The 26,733-nt window shown below is 43.4% G+C and overlaps 1 protein-coding gene across 9 annotated transcripts in view; it reads left to right on the plus strand.

Moving 5' to 3' along the window:
• The window catches only part of LOC129820226 (focal adhesion kinase 1-like), a 226,891-nt gene extending 202,897 nt beyond the window's left edge, over nt 1–23,994 (plus strand). For 8 of the 9 annotated variants that reach the window (XM_055877249.1, XM_055877247.1, XM_055877242.1 and 5 more), the window contains 8 exons: nt 1,687–1,824; nt 2,050–2,181; nt 7,835–7,897; nt 9,361–9,400; nt 9,577–9,680; nt 22,479–22,634; nt 22,801–22,881; nt 23,017–23,994. In XM_055877249.1, coding sequence (XP_055733224.1) covers nt 1,687–1,824; nt 2,050–2,181; nt 7,835–7,897; nt 9,361–9,400; nt 9,577–9,680; nt 22,479–22,634; nt 22,801–22,881; nt 23,017–23,235 — 933 coding nt within the window. In that variant the 3' untranslated portion in view covers nt 23,236–23,994. The remainder of the gene's footprint in view (nt 1–1,686; nt 1,825–2,049; nt 2,182–7,834; nt 7,898–9,360; nt 9,401–9,576; nt 9,681–22,478; nt 22,635–22,800; nt 22,882–23,016) is intronic. The other variant, XM_055877243.1, reaches the window with a different exon arrangement.
• The last annotated feature ends 2,739 nt before the right edge of the window (nt 23,995–26,733 follow it).

Genomic DNA, 26,733 nt, shown 5'->3' on the forward strand with positions numbered 1-26,733 from the left:
CAGGAAAATAACCTCAACGTCAACAAAACAAAGAAGCTAATCGTGGACTTCAGGAAACAGCAGAGAGAGCACGCCCCTATCCACATCGACAGGACCGCAGTGGAGAAGGTGGAAATCTTCAAGTTCCTCTGCGTACACATCATTGACAATCTGAAATGGTCCACCCACACAGACACCCACACAGACAGCGTTGTGAAATGGTCCAACCATAGGAGGCTGAAGAAATTCGTCTTGGCCCCTAAGACCCTCACAAACTTTTACAGATGCACAATTGAGAGCATCCTGTCGGGCTGTATCACCGCCTGGTACGGAAACTGCACCGCCTGCAACCGCAGGGCTCTCCATAGGATGGTGTGGTCTGCCCAACGCATCACCGGGGGCACACTGCCTACCCTCCAGGACACCTACAGCACCCAACATCACAGGAAGTCTGTATTCTATTTGACTGTATTTTAGTCAATGCCACTCGGACATTGCAGGTCCTAATATTTATATATTTCTTAATTACATTCTTTTACTTTTAGATTTGTGTATTGTTGTGAATTGTTTGATACTAGTGCACTGTTGGAGCTAGGAACACAAGCATATCACTACACCCGCAATAACATCTGCTGAATATGTGTATGTGACCAATAAAATGTGATTTTGATTTACTGTGTATTACCCATAGAATTAGAATGGGGTTCCACGTCTCTTCTATTGATTCTATATCTGTGGTATTACTGTTTATTACTTTATACCGTTACCATTAGATATCTGAACCATTTCCATTGATAATAAGGTACTGACAATACTGGTTTAGTAAATGTACTTAAATGGAGCTGTCTTCGTGAATATTTTTCTAGCTACTTGGCAGTGGTTTGGTTCTTACTAGCTAGTGGTAGACAGACAGTGGACAGTGTTACATGGACAGACAGTGGACAGTGTTACATGGACAGACAGTGGACAGTGTTACATGGACAGACAGTGGACAGTGTTACATGGACAGACAGTGGACAGAGACTGAGAACGTGTTCACCTTTATCATCTTGTGTAAAATGGTGAATTTACGGTGACGTGACTTGCTTGCCCTCTCGATCTTCCCATGGCAGCTGAGCTGAAATAGTGAATGCATTGAGAATGAGAAATGATATCTCCCCAAACTAAGTTATTTTACAGCACCTCAGCTCCCCATAATACATTGCTGACAGCGGGAATTTCCTGTAACACTTTTTCAAACTGCTGGCATTGTTGATTTAAGGCAGATTCCATCTGCGGAAAAAATCCCCGTCAGATTCTGTTGTTATCGTGCTCGACTATTATCGCCTTAAAAGGCGTTCTGTGTGCCGGTATGCATATTTATAGGTCATTGTCTTTTATTTTCAGGTCAGTTATTTTTAGGATATTTATCAGCCAGTGCTAATGTCACATGTCACATGTAGGTCATGTCACATATAGGCCATGTCAGCCATGTCACATATAGGCTCAGATATACATTAAGTCCCAGAGGTCTTTGTGTCTGGAGGGTAAATAATGAGGTACTGCGTTATACTGAAAGCTAAGTGTTTCTCTGTCCCCTGAAATGCTAACTTGGGCCTATGTTATATGATGAACAGCCTTGCCTCACAGACAATACTTTTGTATCATCACAATCCTCTCTCCAAACAAAATGGGGTTTTCACATGTCGTCTGTCCTACCATATCCAGGTTGGGTACCCTGGCCCCCACGGCATTCCCGCTATGCACAGTGGAGGGTACTCTCCCCAGGCCGGTGTTCTGGACCCTCAGGAGGCCTGGAACCACCACCGACCAGGAGACGTCCCCATGTGGTCCCCCAACATGGAGGTGAGAGAGAGCTCCACAAAAATATACATGTGTACTCTCCTTACTATGTGGTTTTGCCAATTGTATTCAGGTGAAATTGCTGAATTTCATCAGCTATTGTCTGAGCTTGGTACATCTCTAGCAATCACAGATGAGGCTTAATACTAATCCACTATCCTCTCTACCTCCCTCTCCCTCAATCCCCCTCTCCTTCCCTCCCCCTCTGCCTGTCTTTCCCTCTCCCAGGACGGAGGTGCGTTGGACATGCGTGGTCTGGGCCAGGCGCTGCCCCCCCACCTGATGGAGGAGAGGCTGATGCAGCAGCAGCAGCAGATGGAGGAGGACCAGCGCTGGTTGGAGCAGGAGGAGTGCTTCCTGGTAAAGCCTACCGTATGCTTCCGAGTTGAAACAGTTTGTGATGTTTTTATCCATTTTGGTCTTCGGCAGGTTTTTTGGGGCTGTTCGATCGCACAACATTTTTTATTGAGGCTTTTTGGAGCTTGGTAGCTGAAGTTTACGCCCCTTCGTCAGTGATTGGTCAACAGTAGGGATTTGTCAAATTAAATGTTTGTTGTCATTCAACGACAGAAGACTAGTTTTCATGCACATTTTATCACTTGTGAAATACTGCACCAAACATTAGTTAGACGTAAAATTGCACAACTAAGTCCTCCTCTACAAAAATGTCAAAATTAAGGAGAGATTTCTTGAGTTGTGTTAGATTAATTCTGACTATTTTGAGGAAGCGGTACTTGTCTCAAAAGGGACAAAAGGTAGCATTGCCGCTTTTTTCTAGTTTTTTAAACGACTGTATTTTAAGTATGCGAGCGAGCAGAGACGTTCACTCCGCCTAGCTATGTATGCAGACGCCTTAACAGACCCTTATTCACCACCTACTGACACACACGCGCACCGTCCTGAGAGAAAGGAAGAGAGAGATAGGTTGAGAACCAGAGCTGGCTGGAGCAGAAGGAGATCTTCATGGTAACAGCCTCTTATCGACCTTATTCACCCAGTACCATCTGGCTACTTCATCTTTTACCCCACACTGGCTCCCTCTCGCTATCATGCTAAAACACCAGCTAATACACTCTCAATCTCACCTTTGGTTATTTGGATCCCCAATTAGGATGTGTATTAGCAACAGCACCTTTCATCCTCTGTTTGTACCTCACTAACTCCTGTTGAATAGAAACATATGCTCTCTACCTCAGTCTACACCCTTGTTGTCAATCACCTGATCCTTGTGACTGAGAGACATACTCTCTCTACGTAAGATTTAATGTCAATTTAATGTTTTTTAACCTTTCATTTATCAGGTAGTTATACAGAGACCAAGGTGTCTTTTACAGATGAGCCCTGAATTACAGAAATTACATAAAATACACACATCAATATAAATGCAAAATGCAAACAGGAAAAAAAACACGGTCATAAAAAATTGACCTAGTGACACCAGAACATCACATTCATCAGTAATAAGATCCTCAATCAGCCTTCTGAATTGACCTAGTGACACCAGAACATCACGTTCATCAGTAATAAGATCCTCAATCAGCCTTCTGAGTTGACCTACAGGCACCAGAACATCACATTGATCAGTAATAAGATCCTCAATCAGCCTTCTGAGTTGACCTACAGGCACCAGAACATCACATTGATCAGTAATAAGATCCTCAATCAGCCTTCTGAGTTGACCTAGTGACACCAGAACATCACATTCATGAACATTTAGAAAATCTTTCCAGAAATAAGGACGGGACCTTCTATATTTTATTCTCGGCTTCGTAATTTACTATTTATTACATTTTTTATGTTACCTTTATTTAACTAGGCAAATCAGTTAAGAACAAATTCTTATTTACAATGACGGACGACGTTGGGCCAATTGTACGCCGCCCTATGGGACTCCCAATCACGGCCAGATGTGATGCAGCCTGGATTCAAACCAGGGACTGCATTGATGCCCCTTGCACTGAGATGCAGTGTCTTAGCCCGCTGCGCCACTCAGGAGCCCTAATCAATATGCTTTTTAAAAGACAGATATTAATCTATCCAGATGCTCAGGTATTTGTGAGGAGGGACATGATCAATATGAACACCATCCAAAATACATAATAAAATAAATCATCTGTTAATTTTGCACTCTAAAGAACAATATATACTTAGTTTTGCCTGCAGTCAATACTAATTTCAAGTCAATAAGGTTTTTCTGTAATTCAATGAAGGCAGACTGTAGTTCAAATAGAGCCTGGTCAACCGTGGGGGCCATAGCATAGACAACAGTGTTGTCGGAATACATCGGAATGCAAGTGCAGGTTACAAGTCAATATTGTTAATGTTAACAGTAAAAGGCACAGAACCCAAAATGGGCCCCTGCGGGACACCTTTCGTTGTGTCCAGAACCTGATTTAAAACCATCAGTAGATACACATTGAGTTCAATCTGTCAAGTAATTTTTAAAGCAGTTACGTGCAGCCTGATCTAGGCCAATTTGAGGGGGGCAGGAGTACAATGATTCAGCAGGCAGGGGGGCAGAGAGCTGCAGCAGAAATGGATCAAGCATATCAGCCCCAGTGGATTTTTTTTTTTACATCAATCTTAAGCAAGGCAACTAGCACATCACAGATAGTAAATTGTTGAAATGAAAACAAAGATTAACTAGAAGTTGACGGGTTAACTGTCAAGTCAGCTAGAGGCGGGTAGAGGGAAGAGCAGTCGATTGACTGACCAGGGTCAATTAAACCACTGTTTCTATCAAATAAAAAGCCTGCCGAGATGATAAATGATTAAAAGCATCACTTATCCCATTCTTCTCATTTATGATGCCAGATTCAGACAGAACTTGCTTAGCAGGGAAGAAGAGGAATTTGTACGCTTCCGTGCATTTACTGTTTTCAAAAATGAAGGATCACCAGCGGTTTAAGATAGAGCTTTAAAAGTATTTTTGATTTAGCTTTCTTAATCAAGATAGTACATCTGTTTCTCAGTTTGTCTGAAATATTGACCGTCTACTACAGAGTCAGTTTTCCTTGCTTTGACCCAGGCCTGAGTTCTCATCTGGATGACAGATAGATCTAACCTTTGGTTTTCTTTCAGAGCTATGAATTGTTTCAAAGGGGCGTGTTCATCTGGAGGAATAAATATTGAGGAGAAATGGTGTAGAGCCAACGCAGGGTCAGGAATACAGGAGACAGAGTAGAACATGGCATGTTAGAACCTTACCTTTGTTAAATGTCCCCTAATTAAATGAAAAGTCGTGTTTTTGCTGATTGGTATCTCTAATACATATTATGGGATTATGATCACTGAGATCATATGCAAATACCCCACTAGACAAATATTTATGGTGGTTATTAGTAAGAATTCACATTTAGCCTTGTGGATTTTGAGATCAATTGAGTATTATCCAGAGCAACTTACAGTTAGTGCATTCATCTTCAGATAGCTGGGTGGAGACATCCACTGATCACAGTTAGTGCATTCATCTTCAGATAGCTGGGTGAGACAACCACTGATCACATTTAGTGCATTCATCTTCAGATAGCTGGGTGAGACAACCACTGATCACATTTAGTGCATTCATCTTCAGATAGCTGGGTGAGACAACCACTGATCACATTTAGTGCATTCATCTTCAGATAGCTGGGTGAGACAGCCACTGATCACAGTTAGTGCATTCATCTTCAGATAGCTGGGTGAGACAACCACTGATCACATTTAGTGCATTCATCTTCAGATAGCTGGGTGAGACAACCACTGATCACAGTTAGTGCATTCATCTTCAGATAGCTGGGTGAGACAACCACTGATCACATTTAGTGCATTCATCTTCAGATAGCTGGGTGAGACAACCACTGATCACAGTTAGTGCATTCATCTTCAGATAGCTGGGTGAGACATCCACTGATCACAGTTAGTGCATTCATCTTCAGATAGCTGGGTGAGACATCCACTGATCACAGTTAGTGCATTCATCTTCAGATAGCTGGGTGAGACAACCACTGATCACAGTTATAGTAAATACACTTGGGTTTGCTTTTATTTTATTCAATGAACTGTTATCCAGTCAGTCTCTCCCAGAAGCATCATATCAGTAGTATGCCGCTGACTGTTTAGTTGGGGTAAACATCTGGATTGGATTACAGTGTCACGCACACTAGTGTTTTCTCTACTAGCTCAATCTTTAGCCCGTCCCCCTCCTGGGGTTGTTTGTCTCTGCTGGAGGAGATCCAGATCATTGTTGTTTTCATTCAGTGAAATAAGGTGGGAAGAGTGATCTTCTCCCTAGCTGTTTGATATGGAGAGAAAACAGAGCTGTAAAGGTGCGTGGGTGGTGTGTGTCTGTGTGTGAATGTGTCAGAGAGACCCGAACTCTGACCACAAACTCATCTCCTGAGGGAAAATCAGGGATCAGTCAGCATTCTAGAACCCTTCTCTTTTCTCTGGAGAGCTAGACTCTCTGGAGAGCTAGAGGATGGTTAAAGATGACAGTAGTGCTACCTAGCTGCTGTTGGCTTTACATTTCATATTTAATACTCATACAATCATATGATCCATGTCCAGAATAGGCCATCTACATTGTTTGAGCAATATATTGAAAATGACCTTCGTGGAAATAACACATTGATAAAGGATACAATTTGTGGCCCTTGAAAATGTTTGTGGTGTTGGCGCGTCCAACAAGACAATTGCATAGGACTTAAGAGTTTTCTAAACTGGATTTAAGGGGATCTTTAACAGTTCTGGTATTTGAGCAGCCAGCCTCTGTGATAACAGTCCCTCCCCACCCCTTCATGATCCCTCTCCCTACCAGAAGGCTTTCCTGTGGAAAATATTTTGGTCTGCGTCTGTTTATCCACAGCCCCGGCCAGCCAGGGTTCAGAAAGAGAGCAATCATTAATGCTGCCGTTTTCATTTGGCCGCCAGATATTGTGGTGAAGATGGGTGGAAATCTCAGCCAGTGTTCATGCTGTTCTCAAGATTTGTAAAGATCCTTTAGGCAGATCTGGCAACGGAACCGACAACACTGACGTGCTCTTCCTTTGTATACCTTAGTGAATGTCTAAATGCTACAGTGGCTATCTTTATTCATGTGATTTGTGTGAAATATTTGGTTTCATATGATTATGTATTCCTGTACACAAATAAGGGTTGAGATCGTCAACTGGGAGAAAGTAAAGGAGGGAGGGAGAGAGGGAGGGAGAGAGGGAGAGAGGGAGAGGGAGGGAGAGAGGGAGAGGGAGAGGGAGGGAGAGAGGGAGGGGGAGAGAGAGAGAGAGAGGGAGAGAGAGAAGGAGAGAGAGAAGGAGGTCTGGCACAGAGCAAGAGGAGTCTGCTGTGGGATCAGTCTCTGCATGAATCCGTCAGACACGTTTAAACCTTCCTCATCCAGCAGCAGAAACTTCAGACTGTTTGTTGTCTCACTCTGCCGATGGGACCACCGCTTTCCACAGAGCTCAGAGGATGCACCTTTTCAAGTCCTGCTTTGGAAAACCGGTACAGATCATGGCTGGGAAGGGGTGGTGGTTGTTTAGGTGGCTTTCTGTGTGGATTTGTACTGCTGGTACTTGGATACCTGGAAAGATGTTTAACTCTCAACAAGGTGCTCCTGAAGCTCTGACGATTCCTTCTGTGCATATAGTTATCTCACTGCACTGTCTGTGTTTGCATATCTTTGTGGTCAGTCAGGGTGGCATAAATATATTTTAGATTCTACTGGATGGATGATTGGTTGATTTGGTATTGTTTGTTGGTAGCAGGAAATGAGGGTTAACACAGCAAGATAAAAGAACAGATCCGTTTCAAACGGAATTGTGAGTTCTATGCTCTCATGGAATTAAACACTAGCGAGAAATCGGCAGTCATTTCATCTTATGTTGTAAGAAACAGACTCTATAGTATTCTATTTCAAGGCTACTGTAACAATGGTTTTAGTGATAAATGAGGTTTTAATCTTTGAGGTTGTGGTTATGAGGTGGTCAGATGTAGCTAGCTAGTTCTCTGACCCTCTGCTATGTGTTCTCGTCAGAAGCCAGAATCCAGGAACTCGCGGGGCAGCATTGACAGGGAGGACTGCAGTCTCCAGGGGCCGGTGAGTTTCCCATGACCCACCGTTTGTTTAGGTTCATACCCCCAGAGGGACGGAGCAGGAAATATTGTTTTTCAATAAATCAATGTATTTATTACATTTTTCCATTTCAATCATTCTTCCAACAGACATTTTGTCTGAATTTTATAGCGCTGGCCTCAGTAATATACACATTTACTACCTTAGTAATATACACATATACTACCTCAGTAATATACACATATACTACCTCAGTAATATACACATATACTACCTCAGTAATATACACATATACCACCTTAGTAATATACACATATACTACATCAGCAATATACACATATACTACATCAGCAATATACACATATACTACCTCAGCAATATACACATATACTACCTCAGCAATATACACATATACTACCTCAGCAATATACACATATACTACCTCAGTAATATACACATATACCACCTCAGTAATATACACATATACTACCTTAGTAATATACACATATACTACCTCAGTAATATACACATATACTACCTCAGTAATATACACATATACTACCTCAGTAATATACACATATACTACCTTAGTAATATACACATATACTACCTTAGTAATATACACATATACTACCTTAGTAATATACACATATACTACTTTAGTAATATACACATATACTACCTCAGCAATATACACATATACTACCTTAGTAATATACACATATACTACCTTAGTAATATACACATATACTACCTCAGTAATATACACATATACTACCTCAGTAATATACACATATACTACCTTGGGGATGTTCAGTCCTGGTCCTGGAGGTCCCAAACACGTCTGTTTTGTCTTTCTACCTGGTAGTTAATTGCACTCACCTGGTGTCCCAGGTGGGAGTTAGTCCCTTGTTAGAAGGACAGAAAACCAGAAGGGTTTCGGCCCTCCTGGACCGATATTGAACAGCCCTGTTCTAGCTGGACACTCTGAACCAGCCCAGTCCCACTAGGCCGACATATTGGGACTAGGGAAGGTGGGAACTGAACTGTGGCAACAGTTTCTCATGCCATCATCTCTCTCTGCTGCTGGATAATCTTTAAAAACAGGCGTCAGCTATAGAACACCCACAAACCAACCAGACCCATTTACACAGTAATTACAGAACAAAACTGTGGGTCTCTGCTCTGAGAAGAGGAAACATCCGAATGTAGAGGGGGGAAGAAAACACCATAGTGTGTTAAAATCAAGAGAGAAGAGGGTTTTGGGGAGGAGCTGGAGAAATGTAGCTGTCTGCTTGTCTCTGAGGGTCTGAGATATGCTGTGCTGTTAGCCACATGGTACCCACAACAACACTGAAACACACTGGGCCCATGGGAAGCACAAATCCAGAGTGCTGTTGGAAAAGCACAGTCAGCCAGCCAGACAGACAGAAAAGTGCCAGTGTGCCTTTCTAATCATTTGTTTGTGTTTCTATGTTTCCCCTCAGACAGGAAACATATACCAACCAGTGGGACTGGGGAAACCAGGTAAGACAGTCCTCAGCACATATGTCACTACACATACTGGAATGGCAACATGAGTCTATCTACTCTGTGTGTTCTGATATTCGTGTATCTTTCTCTCTTTTAGACACACACACACACACACACACACACAGACACACACACATTAACTCTCCTCCTTCCTCTCTCACTCCTCTCAGAGCATGTGGCCCCTCCTAAGAAGCCTCCTCGTCCTGGAGCCCCCAGCCACCTGGGCAGTCTGGCCAGCCTCAACCCTGTAGACAGCTACAACGAGGGGGTCAAGGTACAGCAACACTCACAGCACCAAGACAACACTGTCTTAATGTCTTACTCCAGGGTCACCATCACAGCACCAAGACAACACTGTCTTAATGTCTTACTCCAGGGTCACCATCACAGCACCAAGACATCACTGTCTTAATGTCTTACTCCAGGGTCACCATCACAGCACCAAGACATCACTGTCTTAATGTCTTACTCCAGGGTCACCATCACAGCACCAAGACATCACTGTCTTAATGTCTTACTCCAGGGTCACCATCACAGCACCAAGACAACACTGTCTTAATGTCTTACTCCAGGGTCACCATCACAGCACCAAGACATCACTGTCTTAATGTCTTACTCCAGGGTCACCATCACAGCAACAAGACATCACTGTCTTAATGTCTTACTCCAGGGTCACCATCACAGCACCAAGACATCACTGTCTTAATGTCTTACTCCAGGGTCACCATCACAGCAACAAGACATCACTGTCTTAATGTCTTACTCCAGGGTCACCATCACAGCACCAAGACATCACTGTCTTAATGTCTTACTCCAGGGTCACCATCACAGCACCAAGACATCACTGTCTTAATGTCTTACTCCAGGGTCACCATCACAGCAACAAGACATCACTGTCTTAATGTCTTACTCCAGGGTCACCATCACAGCAACAAGACATCACTGTCTTAATGTCTTACTCCAGGGTCACCATCACAGCTTGGTTGAGCGTGGTCCTACATTTGTTTGTGCTATTTGTATTTGTATTTAGTATAGATCCCCATTAGCTGATACCAAGGCAGCAGCTACTCTTCATGGGGTTTATTATGGGTCCCCATTAGTTCCTGCCAAGGCAGCAGCTACTCTTCCTGGGGTTTATTATGGATCCCCATTAGTTCCTGCCAAGGCAGCAGCTACTCTTCCTGGGGTCTAAACATATTAAATAATTTACATTACATATAAAACAAAAGATAAAACAGTACATCATATAACATTATTACACCACTACATGTCTACAATACAAAATGTTTAATTCCACCATACAACAATATCACAATGTGTGAGTGTATGCATGTGTCTGTACCTTTGTGTGTGTCTCTTCACAGTCCCCGCTGTTCCATAAGGTGTATTTTACTTGTTTTTCAATCTGATTCTACTGCTTGCATCAGTTACCTGATGTGGAATAGAGTTCCATGTAGTTATGGCTCTATGTCGTACTGTGCACCTCCCATAGTCTGTTCTGGACTTGGGGACTGTGAAGAGACCTCTGGTGGCATGTCTTGTGGAGTATGAATGGTTGTCTGAGCTGTATGATAGTATTTTAAACAGACAGCTCGGTACATTCTGCTTGTCAACACTTCTTACAAAAGTAACAATGAAGTCATTCTCTCTTCCACTTTGAGCCATGAGAGATTAACATGCATGTCATTAATGTTAGCTCTCCGTGTATTTTTCAGGGCCAGCCGTGCTTCCCTAGTCTGAGCCAACTACAATTTTCCCAAATCCCTCTTTGTGGCACATGACCACACTACTGAACAGTAGTCCAGGTGCGACAAAACTAAGGCATGTAGGACCTGCCCTGTTGATAGTGTTGTGAAGAAGGCAGAGCAGCGCTTAATTATGGACAGACATCTCCCCATCTTAGCTACTGTTGTATCAATGTTTTGACCATGACAGTTATCCAGTTATCCAATCCAGGGTTACCTCAAGCAGTTTAGTCACATCAACTTGCTCAATTTCCACATTATTCATTACGAGATGTAGTTGAGGTTTAGGGTTTAGTGAATGATTTGTCCCAAATACAATGATTTTAGTTTTGGAAATATTTAGGACTAACTTATTTCTTGCTACCCATTCCGAAACTACCTTCAGCTCTTTGTTAAGTGTTGCAGTCATTTCAGTTGCTGTAGTAGCTGACATGTATAGTGTTGAGTCATCCGCATACATAGACACACTGGCTTTACGCATCTCGTTGGTAAAGATTGAAAAAAGTAAGGGGCCTAAACAGCTGCCCTGGAGCATTCCTGATTCTACCTGGATTATGTTTGAGAGGCTTCCATTAAAGAACAACCTCTGTGTTCTTTTAGACAAGTAACTCTATCCCCATTATAGCAGGGGGTGTAAAGCCATAACACATACATTTTTCCAGCAGCAGACTATGATCGATAATGTCAAGAGCTGCACTGAAGTCTAACAAGACAGCCCCCACAATCATGTTATCATCAATTTCTCTCAGCCAATCATCAGTCATTTGTGTAAATGCTATGCTTGTTGAGTGTCCTTCCCTGTATGCGTGCTGAAGGTCTGTTGTCAATTTGTTTACTGTGAAATAGCATTGTATCTGGTCAAACAGTTTTTTCCAGAAGTTTACTAAGGTTTGGTAACAGACTGATTGGTGGGCTATTTGAGCCAGTAAAGGGGGCTTTACTATTATTGGGTAGCGGAATGACTTTAGCTTCCCTCCAGGCCTGAGGGCACACACTTTCTAGTAGGCTTAAATTGAAGATGTGGCAATATTGTCCTCTATTATCCTCAGTAATTTCCCATCCAGATTGTCAGACCCCGGTGGCTTGTCATTGTTGATAGACAACAATAATATTTTCACCTCTTCCACACTGCCTTTACGGAATTCAAAAGTACAATTCTTGTTTTTTATCATTTGGTCAGATATACCTGGATGTGTAGTGTCAGCGGTTGTTGCTGGCATGTCATCCCTAAGTTTGCTTATCTTGCCAATGAAAAAGTAATTGAAGTAGTTGGCAATATCAGTGGGTTTTGTGATGAATGAGCCATCTGATTCAATGAATGTGATCAATACATGTTGATGATTTCATTCCAGTTCTGTTTGTAAGTACCCTGGTAGGTTGACTGACAACCTGAACCAGGTTGCAGGCACTGGTTACAGTTTTTTCTTTAGTGGGTAACTTGATGAAAGCCAGTCAATATTTAAATCACCCAGAAAATATACTTCTCTGTTGATATCACATACATTATCAAGCATTTCACACATATTATCCAGATACTGACTGTTAGCACTTGGTGGTCTATAGCAGCTTCCCACCAGAATGGTCTAGGAGTAGCAGGGCCCAGAGTTTCTCCTGGTCAGGTCACATGGTCTAGGAGTAGTAGGGCCTAGAGTTTCTCCTGGTCAGATGACATGGTCTAGGAGTAGCAGGGCCCAGACTTTATCCCGGTCAGGTGACATGGTCTAGGAGTAGCAGGGCCCAGAGTTTATCCCGGTCAGTTCACATGGTCTAGGAGTAGCAGGGCCCAGAGTTTCTTCCGGTCAGGTCACATGGTCTAGGAGTAGCACGGCCCAGAGTTTCTCCCGGTCAGGTCACATGGTCTAGGAGTAGCAGGGCCCAGAGTTTCTCCCGGTCATGTCACATGGTCTAGGAGTAGTAGGGCCCAGAGTTTCTCCCGGTCAGGTCACATGCTCTAGGAGTAGCAGGGCTCAGAGTTTATACCGGTCAGGTCACATGGTCTAGGAGTAGCACGGCCCAGAGTTTTTTCCGGTCAGGTCACATGGTCTAGGAGTAGCACGGCCCAGAGTTTCTCCCGGTCAGGTCACATGCTCTAGGAGTAGCAGGGCCCAGAGTTTCTTCTGGTCAGGTCACATGGTCTAGGAGTAGCAGGGCCCAGAGTTTCTCCCGGTCAGGTCAGTGGTCAGGAAAAGCTCTTGAGCCTGAACTCTCATCCTCAGGGGAGTTACTGAAGTATCACTATAATGTTGTATGAGAAAGAGACCAGTACTTTAACATTGAGACAATGCATGTGCTTTTGGTTACTATGGGTTACTGCTGCCGTTTCAAGCATGCTTTCTATTTCTTACCGGACTATCACCAGTTCCTTTTAAGTTCTGACATAAATACGTCCTCCCAGTTTATTCAGGAGCTGAGAGAACTCTAACCTATAGCCAGATTCAGAGCAGATGGGGATCTGGACAGGAAAAGCTCTGAAAACATGTCAGTATTTCCCCTGCTTCACCAAGAGCCCAGGCGGTTAAAGTTGCTGCTAGTCAACAGAACGGGGTTCCTAGATCAGCTCTCTCCCTCCCTCTCTCTCAGCCAAGCCTCAGACAGTACAGAGCAAGGCTAGCCCAACCCAAAGTACTCAGACAGAAGTAGATATTCACACTGAAGACACACATGTGGATAGATATACACACTTACAGAGGTCACACATACAAACAGTACCAGTCAAAAGTTTGGACACACCTACTCATTCACAGGTTTTTCTTTATTTTTTACTATTTTCTTTCATTGTAGAATAATAGTGAAAACATCAAAACTATGAAATAACACATGGAATCACGTAGTAACCAAAAAAGTGTAAAACAAATCAAAATATATTTCATATTTGAGATTCTTCAAAGTAGCCACCCTTTGCCTTGATGACAGCTTTGCACACTCTGGCATTCTCTCAACCAGCTTCACCTGGAATGCTTTTCCAACAGTCTTGAAGGAGTTCCCACATATGCTGAGCACTTGTTGGCTGCTTTTCCTTCACTCTGCGTTCCAACTCATCCCAAACCATCTCAATTGGATTGAGGTCGGGTGATTGTGGAGGCCAGGTCATCTGATGCAGCACTCCATCACTCTCCTTCTTGGTCAAATAGCCCTTACACAGCCTGGAGGTGTGTTGGGTCATTGTCCTGTTGAAAAACAAATAATAGTTCCACTAAGCGCAAACCAGATGGGATGGTGTATCACTGCAGAATGCTGTGGTAGCCATGCTGGTTAAGTGTGCCTTGAATTCTAAATAAATCACAGACAGTGTCACCAGCAAAGCACCCCCACACCATCACACATCCTCTTACTCCATGCTTCACGGTGGGAACCACACATATGGAGATCATCCGTTCACCTACTCTTTGCCAGTCTCACAAAGACAAGGCAGTTGGAACCAAAAATCTCACATTTGGACTCAGCAGACCAAAGGACAGATTTCCACCGGTTTAATGTCCATTGCTCATGTTTCTTGGCTCAAGCAAGTGTTTTCTTCTTATTGGTGTCCTTTAGTAGTGGTTTCTTTGCAGCAATTTGACCATGAAGGCCTGATTCACCCAGTCTCTTCTGAACAGTTGATGTTGAGATTTGTCTGTTACTTGAACTCTGAGAAGCATTTATTTGGGTTTCAATTTCTGAGGCTGGTAACTAATGAACTTATCCTCTTCCTTTCCTGTGGCGGTCCTGATGAGAGCCAGTTTCATCATAGCGCTTGATGGTTTTTGCGACTGCACTTGCAGAAGTGATGAAATGTCTTGAAATTTTACAGATTGACTGACCTTCATGTCTTAAAGTAATGATGGACTGTCGTTTTTCTTTGCTTATTTGAGCTGTTCTTGACATAATATGGACTTTGTATTTTTACCAAATAGGGCTATCTTCTGTATACCCCCCCTACCTTGTCACAACACAACTGATTGGCTCAAACGCATTAAGAAGGAAAGAAATTCCACAAACTAACTTTAAAAAAGGCACACATGTTAATTGAAATGCATTCCAGGTGACTACCTCATGAAGCTAGTGGAGAGAATGCCAAGAGTGTGCAAAGCTGTCATCAAGGCAAAGGTTGGCTAATTTGAAGAATCTCAAATATAAAATATATTTTGATTTGTTTAACACTTTTTTTGGTTACTACATGATTCCATATGTGTTATTTCATAGTTTTTTCATAGATGTCTTCACTATTATTCTACAATGTAGAAAATAGTAAAAAAGAAATAAGAAAATCCTTGAATGAGTTGGTGTCTGCATTTAGAACACAATGATGTAGACGTACAGTAAATACCAGGCATCATGCTTGTCCATAGAAATATAGAATCTACTATGACTGTCGGGAAAAAAACAGCTTCCATCATTCTCAGCTCATGTGGAACTAAAGTAATAAATGAAAGCTATTGGATACGCTCCACTTCCTCCCTGGGAAAAGCAGTTGTTTGGCTGCAGGGAGGACAGGGGGGGTTGGGGACTAGATGGAAATCATCCCACACTGACCCCACCATCCACCCTGAACCCACCATACACCCTGAACCCACTATCCACTCTGACCCCACCATACACCCTGAACCCACTATCCACTCTGACCCCACCATACACCCTGAACCCACCATACACCCTGACCCCACCATCCACCCTGACCCCACCATACACCCTGACCCCACCATACACCCTGACCCCACCATCCACCCTGACCCCACCATACACCCTGACCCCACCATACACCCTGACCCCACCATCCACCCTGACCCCACCATACACCCTGAACCCACTATCCACTCTGACCCCACCATACACCCTGACTCCACCATCCACCCTGACCCCACCATACACCCTGACCCCACCATACACCCTGACCCCACCATACACCCTGACCCCACCATACACCCTGACCCCACCATACACCCTGACCCCACCATACACCCTGACCCCACCATACACCCTGACCCCACCATACACCCTGACCCCACCATACACCCTGACCCCACCATACACCCTGAGCCCACTATCCACTCTGACCCCACCATACACCCTGAACCCACCATACACCCTGAACCCACTATCCACTCTGACCCCACCATCCACCCTGACCCCACCATCCACCCTGACCCCACCATACACCCTGAACCCACTATCCACTCTGACCCCACCATCCACCCTGACCCCACCATACACCCTGACCCCACCATACACCCTGACTCCACCATCCACCCTGAACCCACCATCCACTCTGACCCCACCATCCACCCTGACTCCACCATCCACCCTGACTCCACCATCCACCCTGACCCCACCATACACCCTGACCCCACCATACACCCTGACCCCACCATCCACCCTGACCCCACCATACACCCTGAACCCACTATCCACTCTGACCCCACCATCCACCCTGACTCCACCATCCACTCTGACCCCACCATCCACCCTGACTCCACCATCCACCCTGAACCCACTATCCACTCTGACCCCACCATACACCCTGAACCCACTATCCACTCTGACCCCACCATCCACCCTGACTCCACCATCCACCCTGACCCCACCATACACCCTGACCCCACCATACACCCTGACCCCACCATACACCCTGACCCCACCATACACCCTGACCCCACCATACACCCTGAGCCCACTATCCACTCTGACCCCACCATCCACCCTGACTCCACCATCCACCCCTCCTCAGCCGGGGTCATCCCACCCTGACCCCACCCTGACTCCACCGTCCACCCCTACACAGCCAGGGTCAACCCACCATCCACCCCTACACAGGCTCCATACAGATGCCGACAAGCCGGCCCAGAAAAAGCCCCAGGGAAAACCACACTTTCTGGGCTTTATTCTGGGCCCTAGTTATGCAACGCCAACAAGCGTCCATTTAGAAAGGAGCCAGTGAAATGAAGACTGTTTTCGAAGAGTGTGTTTTTTCTTGGAACTTTCCAGGCAGGCAGTTTGAAGGGAGACCCTTAGAGAGGCCTCTCTTCTTCTAGCTCTGAAAATAAAACCCTGTTAAAACTCTAAGGCTTTTAATACAGTGGAGGATAGAAGTGCCCAAGGAAAGTAGTGGTTCCTAACAAGATAGAACCCAGCCAAGACCAGTCCAAAGCTCCCTTCTCACCTTCCTTTGATCTCAACAGTTAAAGACATGTTCCAAAGGTTTTCGACTCATTTCTCACTTCCTCCAGGGAAAGCTAACATTATGAACAATACAATAACATGCAATAGAAAACCATACATTACCATACAATACCTCCAAATACTATAGAATACCATAGAATACCTCCAAGTACAATAGAATACTATACATGACCATACATTACCTCCAAATACAATAGAATACCATTCCATACATTACAATAGCATACATTACCATACAATACCTCAAAATACAATAGAATACCATACATTGCCTCCAAATACAATAGAATACAATACCATACAATACCTCCAGATACAATAGAATACCATACATTACCATACAATACCTCCAAATACATTACATTACCATACAATACCTCCAGATACGATAGTGCAGGCCTTTAGATCCTCCTGTCAGTTCAACATGCAGTTAGTACTCAGATCTTTCTCTTTCTGGCTCAAAACGGAGTGAAACAGGGAGGTACTATTTTGCCCTACCAAGCAAAAAGGCAGTAACTGTTCATTTGGTCGAAAATACATTAAATACATGAAATACATTAAATACATGCTTAATCATGTGTACAAGTATCCTGCCTCTATTGTGTTCTGGAGAAAATGGGGGTTCTGTTAGTAGTTAACTGCATAAAGTTATTGTGAAACCAAGGTGAATAAAAGCCATTTTTCTCAGTTCCACTCTATGAGCAGTTACTGCCTTTTTGCTTGGTAGGGCAGTATTGTTGCAGTTTTTTAAAATGCTGTGCCCTGTCTGCTTGTATTGTGTTGATGCATTGCATGTTGTCTTCTGTCTGCTTGTATTGTGTTGATGCATTGCATGTTGTCTTCTGTCTGCTTGTATTGTGTTGATGCATTGCATGTTGTCTTCTGTCTGCTTGTATTGTGTTGATGCATTGCATGTTGTCTTCTGTCTGCTTGTATTGTGTTGATGCATTGCATGTTGTCTTCTGTCTGCTTGTATTGTGTTGATGCATTGCATGTTGTCTTCTGTCTGCTTGTATTGTGTTGATGCATTGCATGTTGTCTTCTGTCTGCTTGTATTGTGTTGATGCATTGCATGTTGTCTTCTGTCTGCTTGTATTGTGTTGATGCATTGCATGTTGTCTTTTGTCTTTGGTTCTACAGTATTAATCATTTCTCCCTCTTCTGCTCTGTTTCTCCTGCATCCCCCTCTCCCTCCCTCCCGATCGCACTCCCTTGTTTTGCCTCTGTGCCTCACCCTGCTGTTGTGGCCCTTTAGCCCTAGAGGGTAAGACGTCTTGTGTTTGTGTCAGTCACTGTCTGACCACTGGGGAGCGCTCTAATAAAACATTCTCTACCACTGTACAGGGAGAGTCATCAAACCATCAAACCTTCTTAGCCCAGTGAATAGTGGCATTGGCCCTTAGGCACAGATCTAAGATCAGTTTCCTCTGCCTGAATCCTAACTGTAACCATTAGAACATACAATAGATCAGTGTCTGGATGCGACTACTCCCGAGTGGCGCAGCGGCCTAAGGCACTGCATCATAGTGCTTGAGGCATCACTACAGACCCTGGTTCGAACCCGAACTGTATCACAACTGGCCGTGATCGGGAGTCCCATAGGGCGGCGCACAATTAGTCATCCGGGTCAGGGGAGGGTTTGGCCGGGGTAGGCCGTCATTGTAAATAAGAATTTGTTTTGAACTAACTTGCCTAGTTAAATAAAGGTTAAATAAAATAAATACTCCGGATGGGGCCACTTCTTCGAGGCGTATGTTCTACAACCATGGAAGCTTGGCAAGAAAGCCATAACCAAAGCATTCTAGTATTCAGTGGCAGTCATTTCAGTAATGACTGTAATGGTTATTTTGGCAGTCATAGTAACGATGTATAATCAATTCGTGGGAGTAATAACAGATAAATGTGGGCCTTCATTGATGACTCTCTTCCCTGTGGTATGGCATGATGTATGTAGGGTTGTGTTGTCATAGTTACCATCACTAACTCTGGTCGAGTAGATTATAGTATATCATGTACAATCTGACTCACCACTGGGTTCTGCCTCCTGTTTGGACCGTGGTGTGTGAGAGTGTATGTTTGTCTACATGTTTGTTTCGGTGTATTGGGGGTCCAATTCATCACACGTCGTTTACAACCATGTTCAGAGATTGTATGCTCTACATGACTTGTGACATGAGCTACAGTAATTCTGGCAAATACTGTCATCTAATGTTCACTCTGTAACGACATGATGAATCTATAAATGAACTGTCTTCAAGTGGTTACAGAAAGAAATCCCTTTTAGCTTGATACCACCTAGTGGTCCCAGTGAAGAGGACAGCTGGAAGGGAAGCTGGGACAGTTCTGGTTGTGTAGTCATCAAAAATCAAGTCACATAAAATCACCTGGATTCTTTTCTCTAGACCAGTGGTTCCCAAACTTTTTATAGTCACATACGCCTTCAAACATTCAACCTCCAGCTGCGTACCCCCTCTAGCACCAGGGTCAGCGCACTCTCAAATTTATTTATTTTTTGCCATCATTGTAAGCCTGCCACACACACACTATACGATACATTTATTAAACATAAGAATGAGTGTGAGTTTTTGTCTCAACCCGGCTCGTGGGAAGTGACAAAGAGCTCTTATTGGACCAGGGCACAACAATAATATAATAATAATCAATGATTTTACTCTTTTTTAACCATCTTACATATAAAACCTTATTTGTTCATCGAAGATGGTGAATAACTCACCACAGGTTAATGAGAAGGGTGTGCTTGAAAGGATGCACATAACTCTGCAATGTTGGGTTGTATTGGAGAGTCTCAGTCTTAAATAATTGTCCACACACAGTCTGTGCCTGTATTTAGTTTTCATGCTAGTGAGGGCTGAGAATCCACTCTCACATAGGTACGTGGATGCAAAGGGCATCAGTGTCTTAATAGCGGGATTTGCCAAGGCAGGATACTCTGAGCGCAGCCAAATACAGAAATCTGACAGTGGCTTCTGATTAAATTCAATTTCACAGAACTGCTTGTTGCAATTTCGATGAGGCTCTCTTGTTCAGATATCGGTAAGTGGACTGGAGGCAGGGCATGAAAGGGATAACGAATCCAGTTGTTTGTGCCATCCGTTTCGGGAAAGTACCTGCGTAATTGGGCACCCAACTCACTCAGGTGCTTCGCTATACCACATTTGACATTGTCCGTAAGCTTGAGTTAATTTGCACACAAAAAAATCATACAATGATGGAAGGACCTGTGTGTTGTCCTTGTTAATGCAGGCAGAGAAGAGCTCCAACTTCTTAATCATAGCCTCAATTTCGTCCCGCACATTGAATATAGTTGCGGAGAGTGCCTGTATAATCCTAGATTCAGATCATTCAGGTGAGAAAATACATCACCCAGATAGGCCAGTCGTGTGAGAAACTCGTCATCATGCAAGCGGTCAGACAAATGAAAATTATGGTCAGTAAAGAAAACTTTAAGCTCGTCTCTCAATTAAAAAAAAAAAAAACGTGTCAGTACTTTGCCCCTTGATAACCAACTTCTGTATGTTGTAAAAGCGTTACATAGTTGCTGCTCATATCATTGCATAGTGCAGAAAATACACAAGAGTTCAGGGGTCTTGCTTTAACTAAGTTGACCATTTTCACTCTCGTGTCCAAAACGTCTTTCAGCTGTCAGTCATTCCCTTGGCAGCAAGAGCCTCTCGGTGGATGCTGCAGTGTACCCAAGTGGAGTCGGGAGCAACTGCTTGCACGCCCATTACCACTCCACTATGTCTCCCTGTCATGGCTTTTGCGCCGTCAGTACAGATACCAACACATCTTGACCACCAAAGTCCATTTGATGTCACAAAGCTGTCCAGTACTTTAAAAATATCCTCTCATGTTGTCCTGATTTCCAATGGTTTGCAAAAGAGGATGTCTTCCTTAATTGACCCCCCATAAACGTAACTGACAAATACCAGGAGCTGTGCCAGGCTCGTCACGTCTGTTGACTCATCCAACTGTAATGCATAGAATTCACTGGCTTGTATGCGAAGCAGTAATTGTTTCAAAACATCTCCTGCCATGTCACTGATGCGTCAAGAAACAGTGTTTGATGAAGACAATGTCTGTATAGTTTTTTTGGCCTTTTCCCCCAGCATTGTCCCAGCCATATCCGCGGCAGCAGGAAGAATTAAGTCCTCCACAATAGTATGGGGCTTGCCTATCCTAGCCACTCGGTATCTCACCGTATAAGACGCTTCTAGCCCCTTCTTATTAATGGTATCTTTTGCTATTATACATGTCTTACTACTCGAAAGTCGTCTTAATTCTCACTCAAAAAACTCCTGTGACATTTTTCAAATTGGCATGTTTTGTTTCTAAATGTCTGTACAAGAGTGAAGGTTTCATCAGGTTGTGAGATAGTACTTTTGCACATATAACACACTGTGGCTGAGGAAAGGCACTACTCCCAATATAAGTGAACCCCAAATCAATGTAATGCTCATCATATTTGCGCCTCTTCAATGTCTGTTGTTCGATGCTTTCCCGGGTAAGGGGGCAGTAGCTCTTCGGCTGCATCAGATTCACAACTGTCAGTGTCCATGGTAGCTGGGCTACCAACAAATGTACAATTACTGATGCTAGCATTGGATGTGCTTGTGGAAGCAGAACAACTTGTGTCTTCAACAGGTGCAGGTGTAGTACTGCTGGTAGTAGCAGTACTACCAGTAGTAGCAGTACTACCAGTAGAGCTGGTATGTGTCTCTATGGACGCGGGCCGTACTTTTTTAACCATTTATCATCATTTATATTTTAGAGCAAACGGAATGAGCAGCAGCTACGTTTGGCTACATACGGACCGTTAGTGGAATTTCCACGAGAGAGTAACGGTTAATGTGATTGGATGTTCATTATTTGACTAGGCTACCTGTATTTGACATTGTTATTTCACAGATTTTATTTTTGGTAGGGAAACGAGGTTACTCAGGCGAGAGAGAAAAACCTCACCCAAATGTATAGCCCCGTTGGAAAATAGAAATGGACCGTTTGAAAATGTGAATAAAAAAATGTAAAAATTTCATCATAATAGATTCACTGTAGAAATATAATAACTAACATGATTTCTAGATAGATAGATTCACTTCCCTCAGTATGTTGTATGTGAACCAACTCACCCACATCTCTGTGGTGTGTAGATCCAGCCTCAGGAGATCAGCCCTCCCCCCACGGCCAACTTGGACCGCTCCAACGACAAGGTGTATGAGAACGTGACGGGCCTGGTCAAGGCTGTTATAGAGATGTCCAGTAAGATCCAGCCAGCCCCTCCAGAGGAGTACGTCCCAATGGTCAAGGTAAGGCTAGCTTCAATCAATGGCGATAAAAGACAACATTTGGTGTTGAATCATCATCATCATCATTATATGCTGATCAAGAGGATATTATTGTAGAGTGATACTGGTTTGTAAGCCGTTCTAGCTTTGTTCTTCTATTACAGTGATATACTGGTTATTTTTACAGGAGGTGGGACTAGCGTTGAGAACCCTATTGGCCACAGTGGACGAGACCATACCAGTGTTACCAGCAAGCACACACAGAGAGGTGAGAAGCAACTCTTCATTACAAGTCAACATATTGCTTCTGACTCTGTTGATACTCTGACTGTTGTCCTATTGTGTCTGACAACAAACTAACCGGCTTATTTCTCTTATGTGTTCTGACTGTCTTCCTCTGCAGATTGAGATGGCCCAGAAGCTGTTGAACTCTGACCTGGCCGAGCTGATTAACAAGATGAAGCTGGCCCAGCAGTATGTCCTCACCAGCTTGCAGCAGGACTACAAGAAACAGATGCTGACGGCGGCCCACGCCCTGGCCGTAGACGCCAAGAACCTGCTGGACGTCATCGACCAGGCCCGGCTCAAGATGATCCACGCCCAGTCCCGGGGGTCACACTAGCCCCCTCCGACTCCTAGCTCCTTGGGCATGGAAGACCTCTGAGGGGAGGGAGAGGGATATAAGAGGGAAGGGGGTCTGGTGCTGTGGAAATGGGGCTGGTTGGTTTCAGCTCCCATAGCAATCATAGACTGCACAATAAGTCACAAGTCAAGACTGCTCAGCTCGCACTTCGGTCAGAGCTCCTGATACTACAGGATAGAGACAGAACTGGTCACTCGACTCAATCGTACCCTTCCACCCCCTTCCTGAAAACTGTTTTATAGGCTTCTGTTCTGTCTGTCGCTGCTCTCCAGAATGTTTGAAGATCAGTTACATACAATCTCTTCTGTTTTATTTGATGTGTCTGCGTCTCGGTTGTGCTGATTGTTTTTAAAACATTTTTATCTAGAGATTAATTTCAGTGTTTTTTTTTTTTACCAGAGATTAATTTCAGCTCACATCATCAGACGTCCTCTTCTTCCAAGTGGCTGATAATAATCACAGATCTGATCTGGAAATAGAAAACAATTCCAACTGGAAGATTTGAACCATTGAAGAACTACAAGCTATATTTGATTAACATTTTCTTTCTGAGAGATCTCAGTGGTTGGGATGTCTGTGTTAAACACTATTACCTAAGGTGTGCTAAAGAATCAAAGCATATTATGACTGTTTTGGACACTCATCATTTGTATTTTTTGGCCATTCTCTGACACACGGACTCGGGCACCTCTCGACACAGTGAATAATACAGTGAATAATAAAATATCACAAAATGAATGATATTTCTTTTTATTAAACACAAATGTCACATGCCACTTTTTAAGTTAACTAATAATGAATATACAAAGGGTTATGTTATATATATATTTAAGCATTCAGCATCTCTGGGACTTAAATGTTATGAGAGGCTTATTTTCCTCATTGTAAGCTTCCAGCGCATTTAAGTTCCACAGTGGAGATGAACTATCATGTTTGAATCCTCTCATAGTTTGGCAGTTAAAACCCCTGTCCCATTGCTAGTCGTTTTCTTATCACTGAAAGTGTTTTTGTATATTTAAACCAAGTCTGGTGTCACACAAACCTTCTTTTGATTTGATCCCTATTTCTTGGGTTGTTCGTATTCATTAGTGCCCACCGCAACAAAACATTTTGCAACGGAAAACAAAAACAAGCATCTCTTATTGGAGAACTTCAGGTAGTCCCTCCATGTTCCAGTACATTTTCTTGTTTGGTGCCAAATGAATACGACCATGGTTTACGCAGATTCTGCCCTTCCTTTAGACCAGGGTTTCCTAACTCGGTCCTGGCGACCCACCTGGTTGACCATTTGGGGTTTTTGCCCTATAACTACACCGCTGATTCAAAGCTTGATGATGAGTTGGTTATTTTAATCAGCGGTGTAGTTCTAGAGGAAAAATCTAAAAGTGCACTCAGTGGGTGCCCCAGGACCGAGTTTGGGAAAACACTGCTTTAGACCACGTGTCAAACTCTTTCCACGGAGGGCTGAGGATCTGCAGGTTTTCGCTCCTCCCTTGTACACTGAACAAGAATATAAACGCAACATGCAAGAATGTCAAAGATTTGAATGAGTCAATTTAAATACATTCATTAGGTCCTAATCTATGGATTTCATGACTGGGAATACAGATATGCATCTGTTGGTCAAAGATATCTTTAAAAAAAAAAGAGGGGCATGAATCAGAAAATCAGTCAGTATCTGGTGTGACCACTATTTGTCTCTTGCAGCGTGACACATCTCCTTCACATAGAGTTGATCAGGCTGTTGATTGTGGCCTGTGGAATGTTGTCGCATTCCTCTTCAATGGCTGTGCGAAGTTACTGGATATTGGCGGGAACTGGAACACGCTGTCGTACACCAAACATGCTCAATGGGTGACATGTCTGGTGAGTATGCAGGCCATGGAAGAACTGGGACATGTTCAGCTTCCAGGAATTGTGTACAGATCCTTGTGACACGGGGCCGTGCATTATCATGCTGAAACATGAGGTGATGGTGGCGGATAAATGGCACAACAATGGGCCTCAGGATCTTGTCACTGTATCTCAAATTGCCTTCGCTAAAATGCAATTGTGTTTGTTGTCCGTAGCTTATGCCTGCCCCATACCATAACCTCACCACCACCTGTTCACAATGTTGACATCAGCAAACCGCTCGCCCACACAACACCATACACACTATCTGCCCACAACACCATACACACTATCTGCCCGGTACAGTTGAAACCAGGATTCATCCATGAAGTGGCCATCGAAGGTGAGCATTTGTCTGAGTTTGTGAGGCCAGTTAGACGTACTGACAAATTCTCTAAAACAAAGTTAAAAGCGGCTTATGGTAAAGAAATGAACATTAAATTCTCTGGTGGACATTCCTGCAGTCAGCATGCCAGTTGCACACTCCCTAAAAACTTGACACATCTGTGGCATTGTGTTGTGATGAAACTGCACATTTTAGAGTGGCCTTTTGTCCTCAGAACAAGTTCTACCTGTTTAATGATCATTAGCTTCTTGATATGCCACACCTGTCAGGTGGATGGATTATCTTGGTACAGGATAAATGCTCACTAACAGGTATGTAAATAAATTTGTTCACATTTGAGAGAAGCTTTTTGTGCGTATGTCAAATTTCTGGGATCTTTTACTTCAGCTCATGGAACCAACACTATATTTTTGTTCAGTATACTTCATTGATGAATTAAGATCACTAATTAGTAAAGAACTCCCCATAATTGGTTGTCTCGGTCTTATTGAAAGGGGGAAAAAAGACACTCAGCACTCCATGGAATGAGTTTGACACCCCTGATATATAGACCGTAGACCACTTTATTCTCCCCTATCACAGTGGTTGCCAACTCCAGTCCTCCAGTACCCCCAACAATACATGTGTTTTTTGTGGCCCCGGACAAGCACACCCGATTCTATTTAACTAATCATCAAGCCCTTGAGTTGAATCAGGTGTTTCAACAGAAATGTGTGCTGTTGTGGATACCACTGCCCTATCATGTGTACAATCTCCATCAAACCACAAGTGGGTATAAATTATTCTCAGGAATAACCTGTAGTTCCTTAAACTAATAAAATGTGTCGTTCTTAGTCTTCAGAAGTGTTTGTTGTGAGATAGCGGGTGATTCGAAATCAAAACTTTTTTTGTGAGGAATTATGCAATAAGGTCACCAGTTGCGGCATGTTCTCCAAATCATTTGTCATCTGCATTTTAAAGGACTGACTGAACAGATGTGAGCAAATAATAGGTGCAGTGGACAAGGTCACAGGTTCTAGAGCTCTATTCAAATGTAAAGGTTATTTCAGATTGAGCCGACATGCAGCATTTACCGTGAATGCAGTCACCATTAAAGTGGAAGCATTTCCTTTACACTTCAATCATGCTGTAAGGATGAACTTCCGTAAAGGTGTTACAGTATTTATAGCCCTAGTAACATGATTGAGACTATCCAAAATCTCACCTTTGCCATCAAGACAGGACCGTACAAAAAGGTT

Source organism: Salvelinus fontinalis, chromosome 22, assembly GCF_029448725.1.
Source record: "Salvelinus fontinalis isolate EN_2023a chromosome 22, ASM2944872v1, whole genome shotgun sequence".
NCBI classification, from domain to species: Eukaryota; Metazoa; Chordata; class Actinopteri; order Salmoniformes; family Salmonidae; genus Salvelinus; species Salvelinus fontinalis.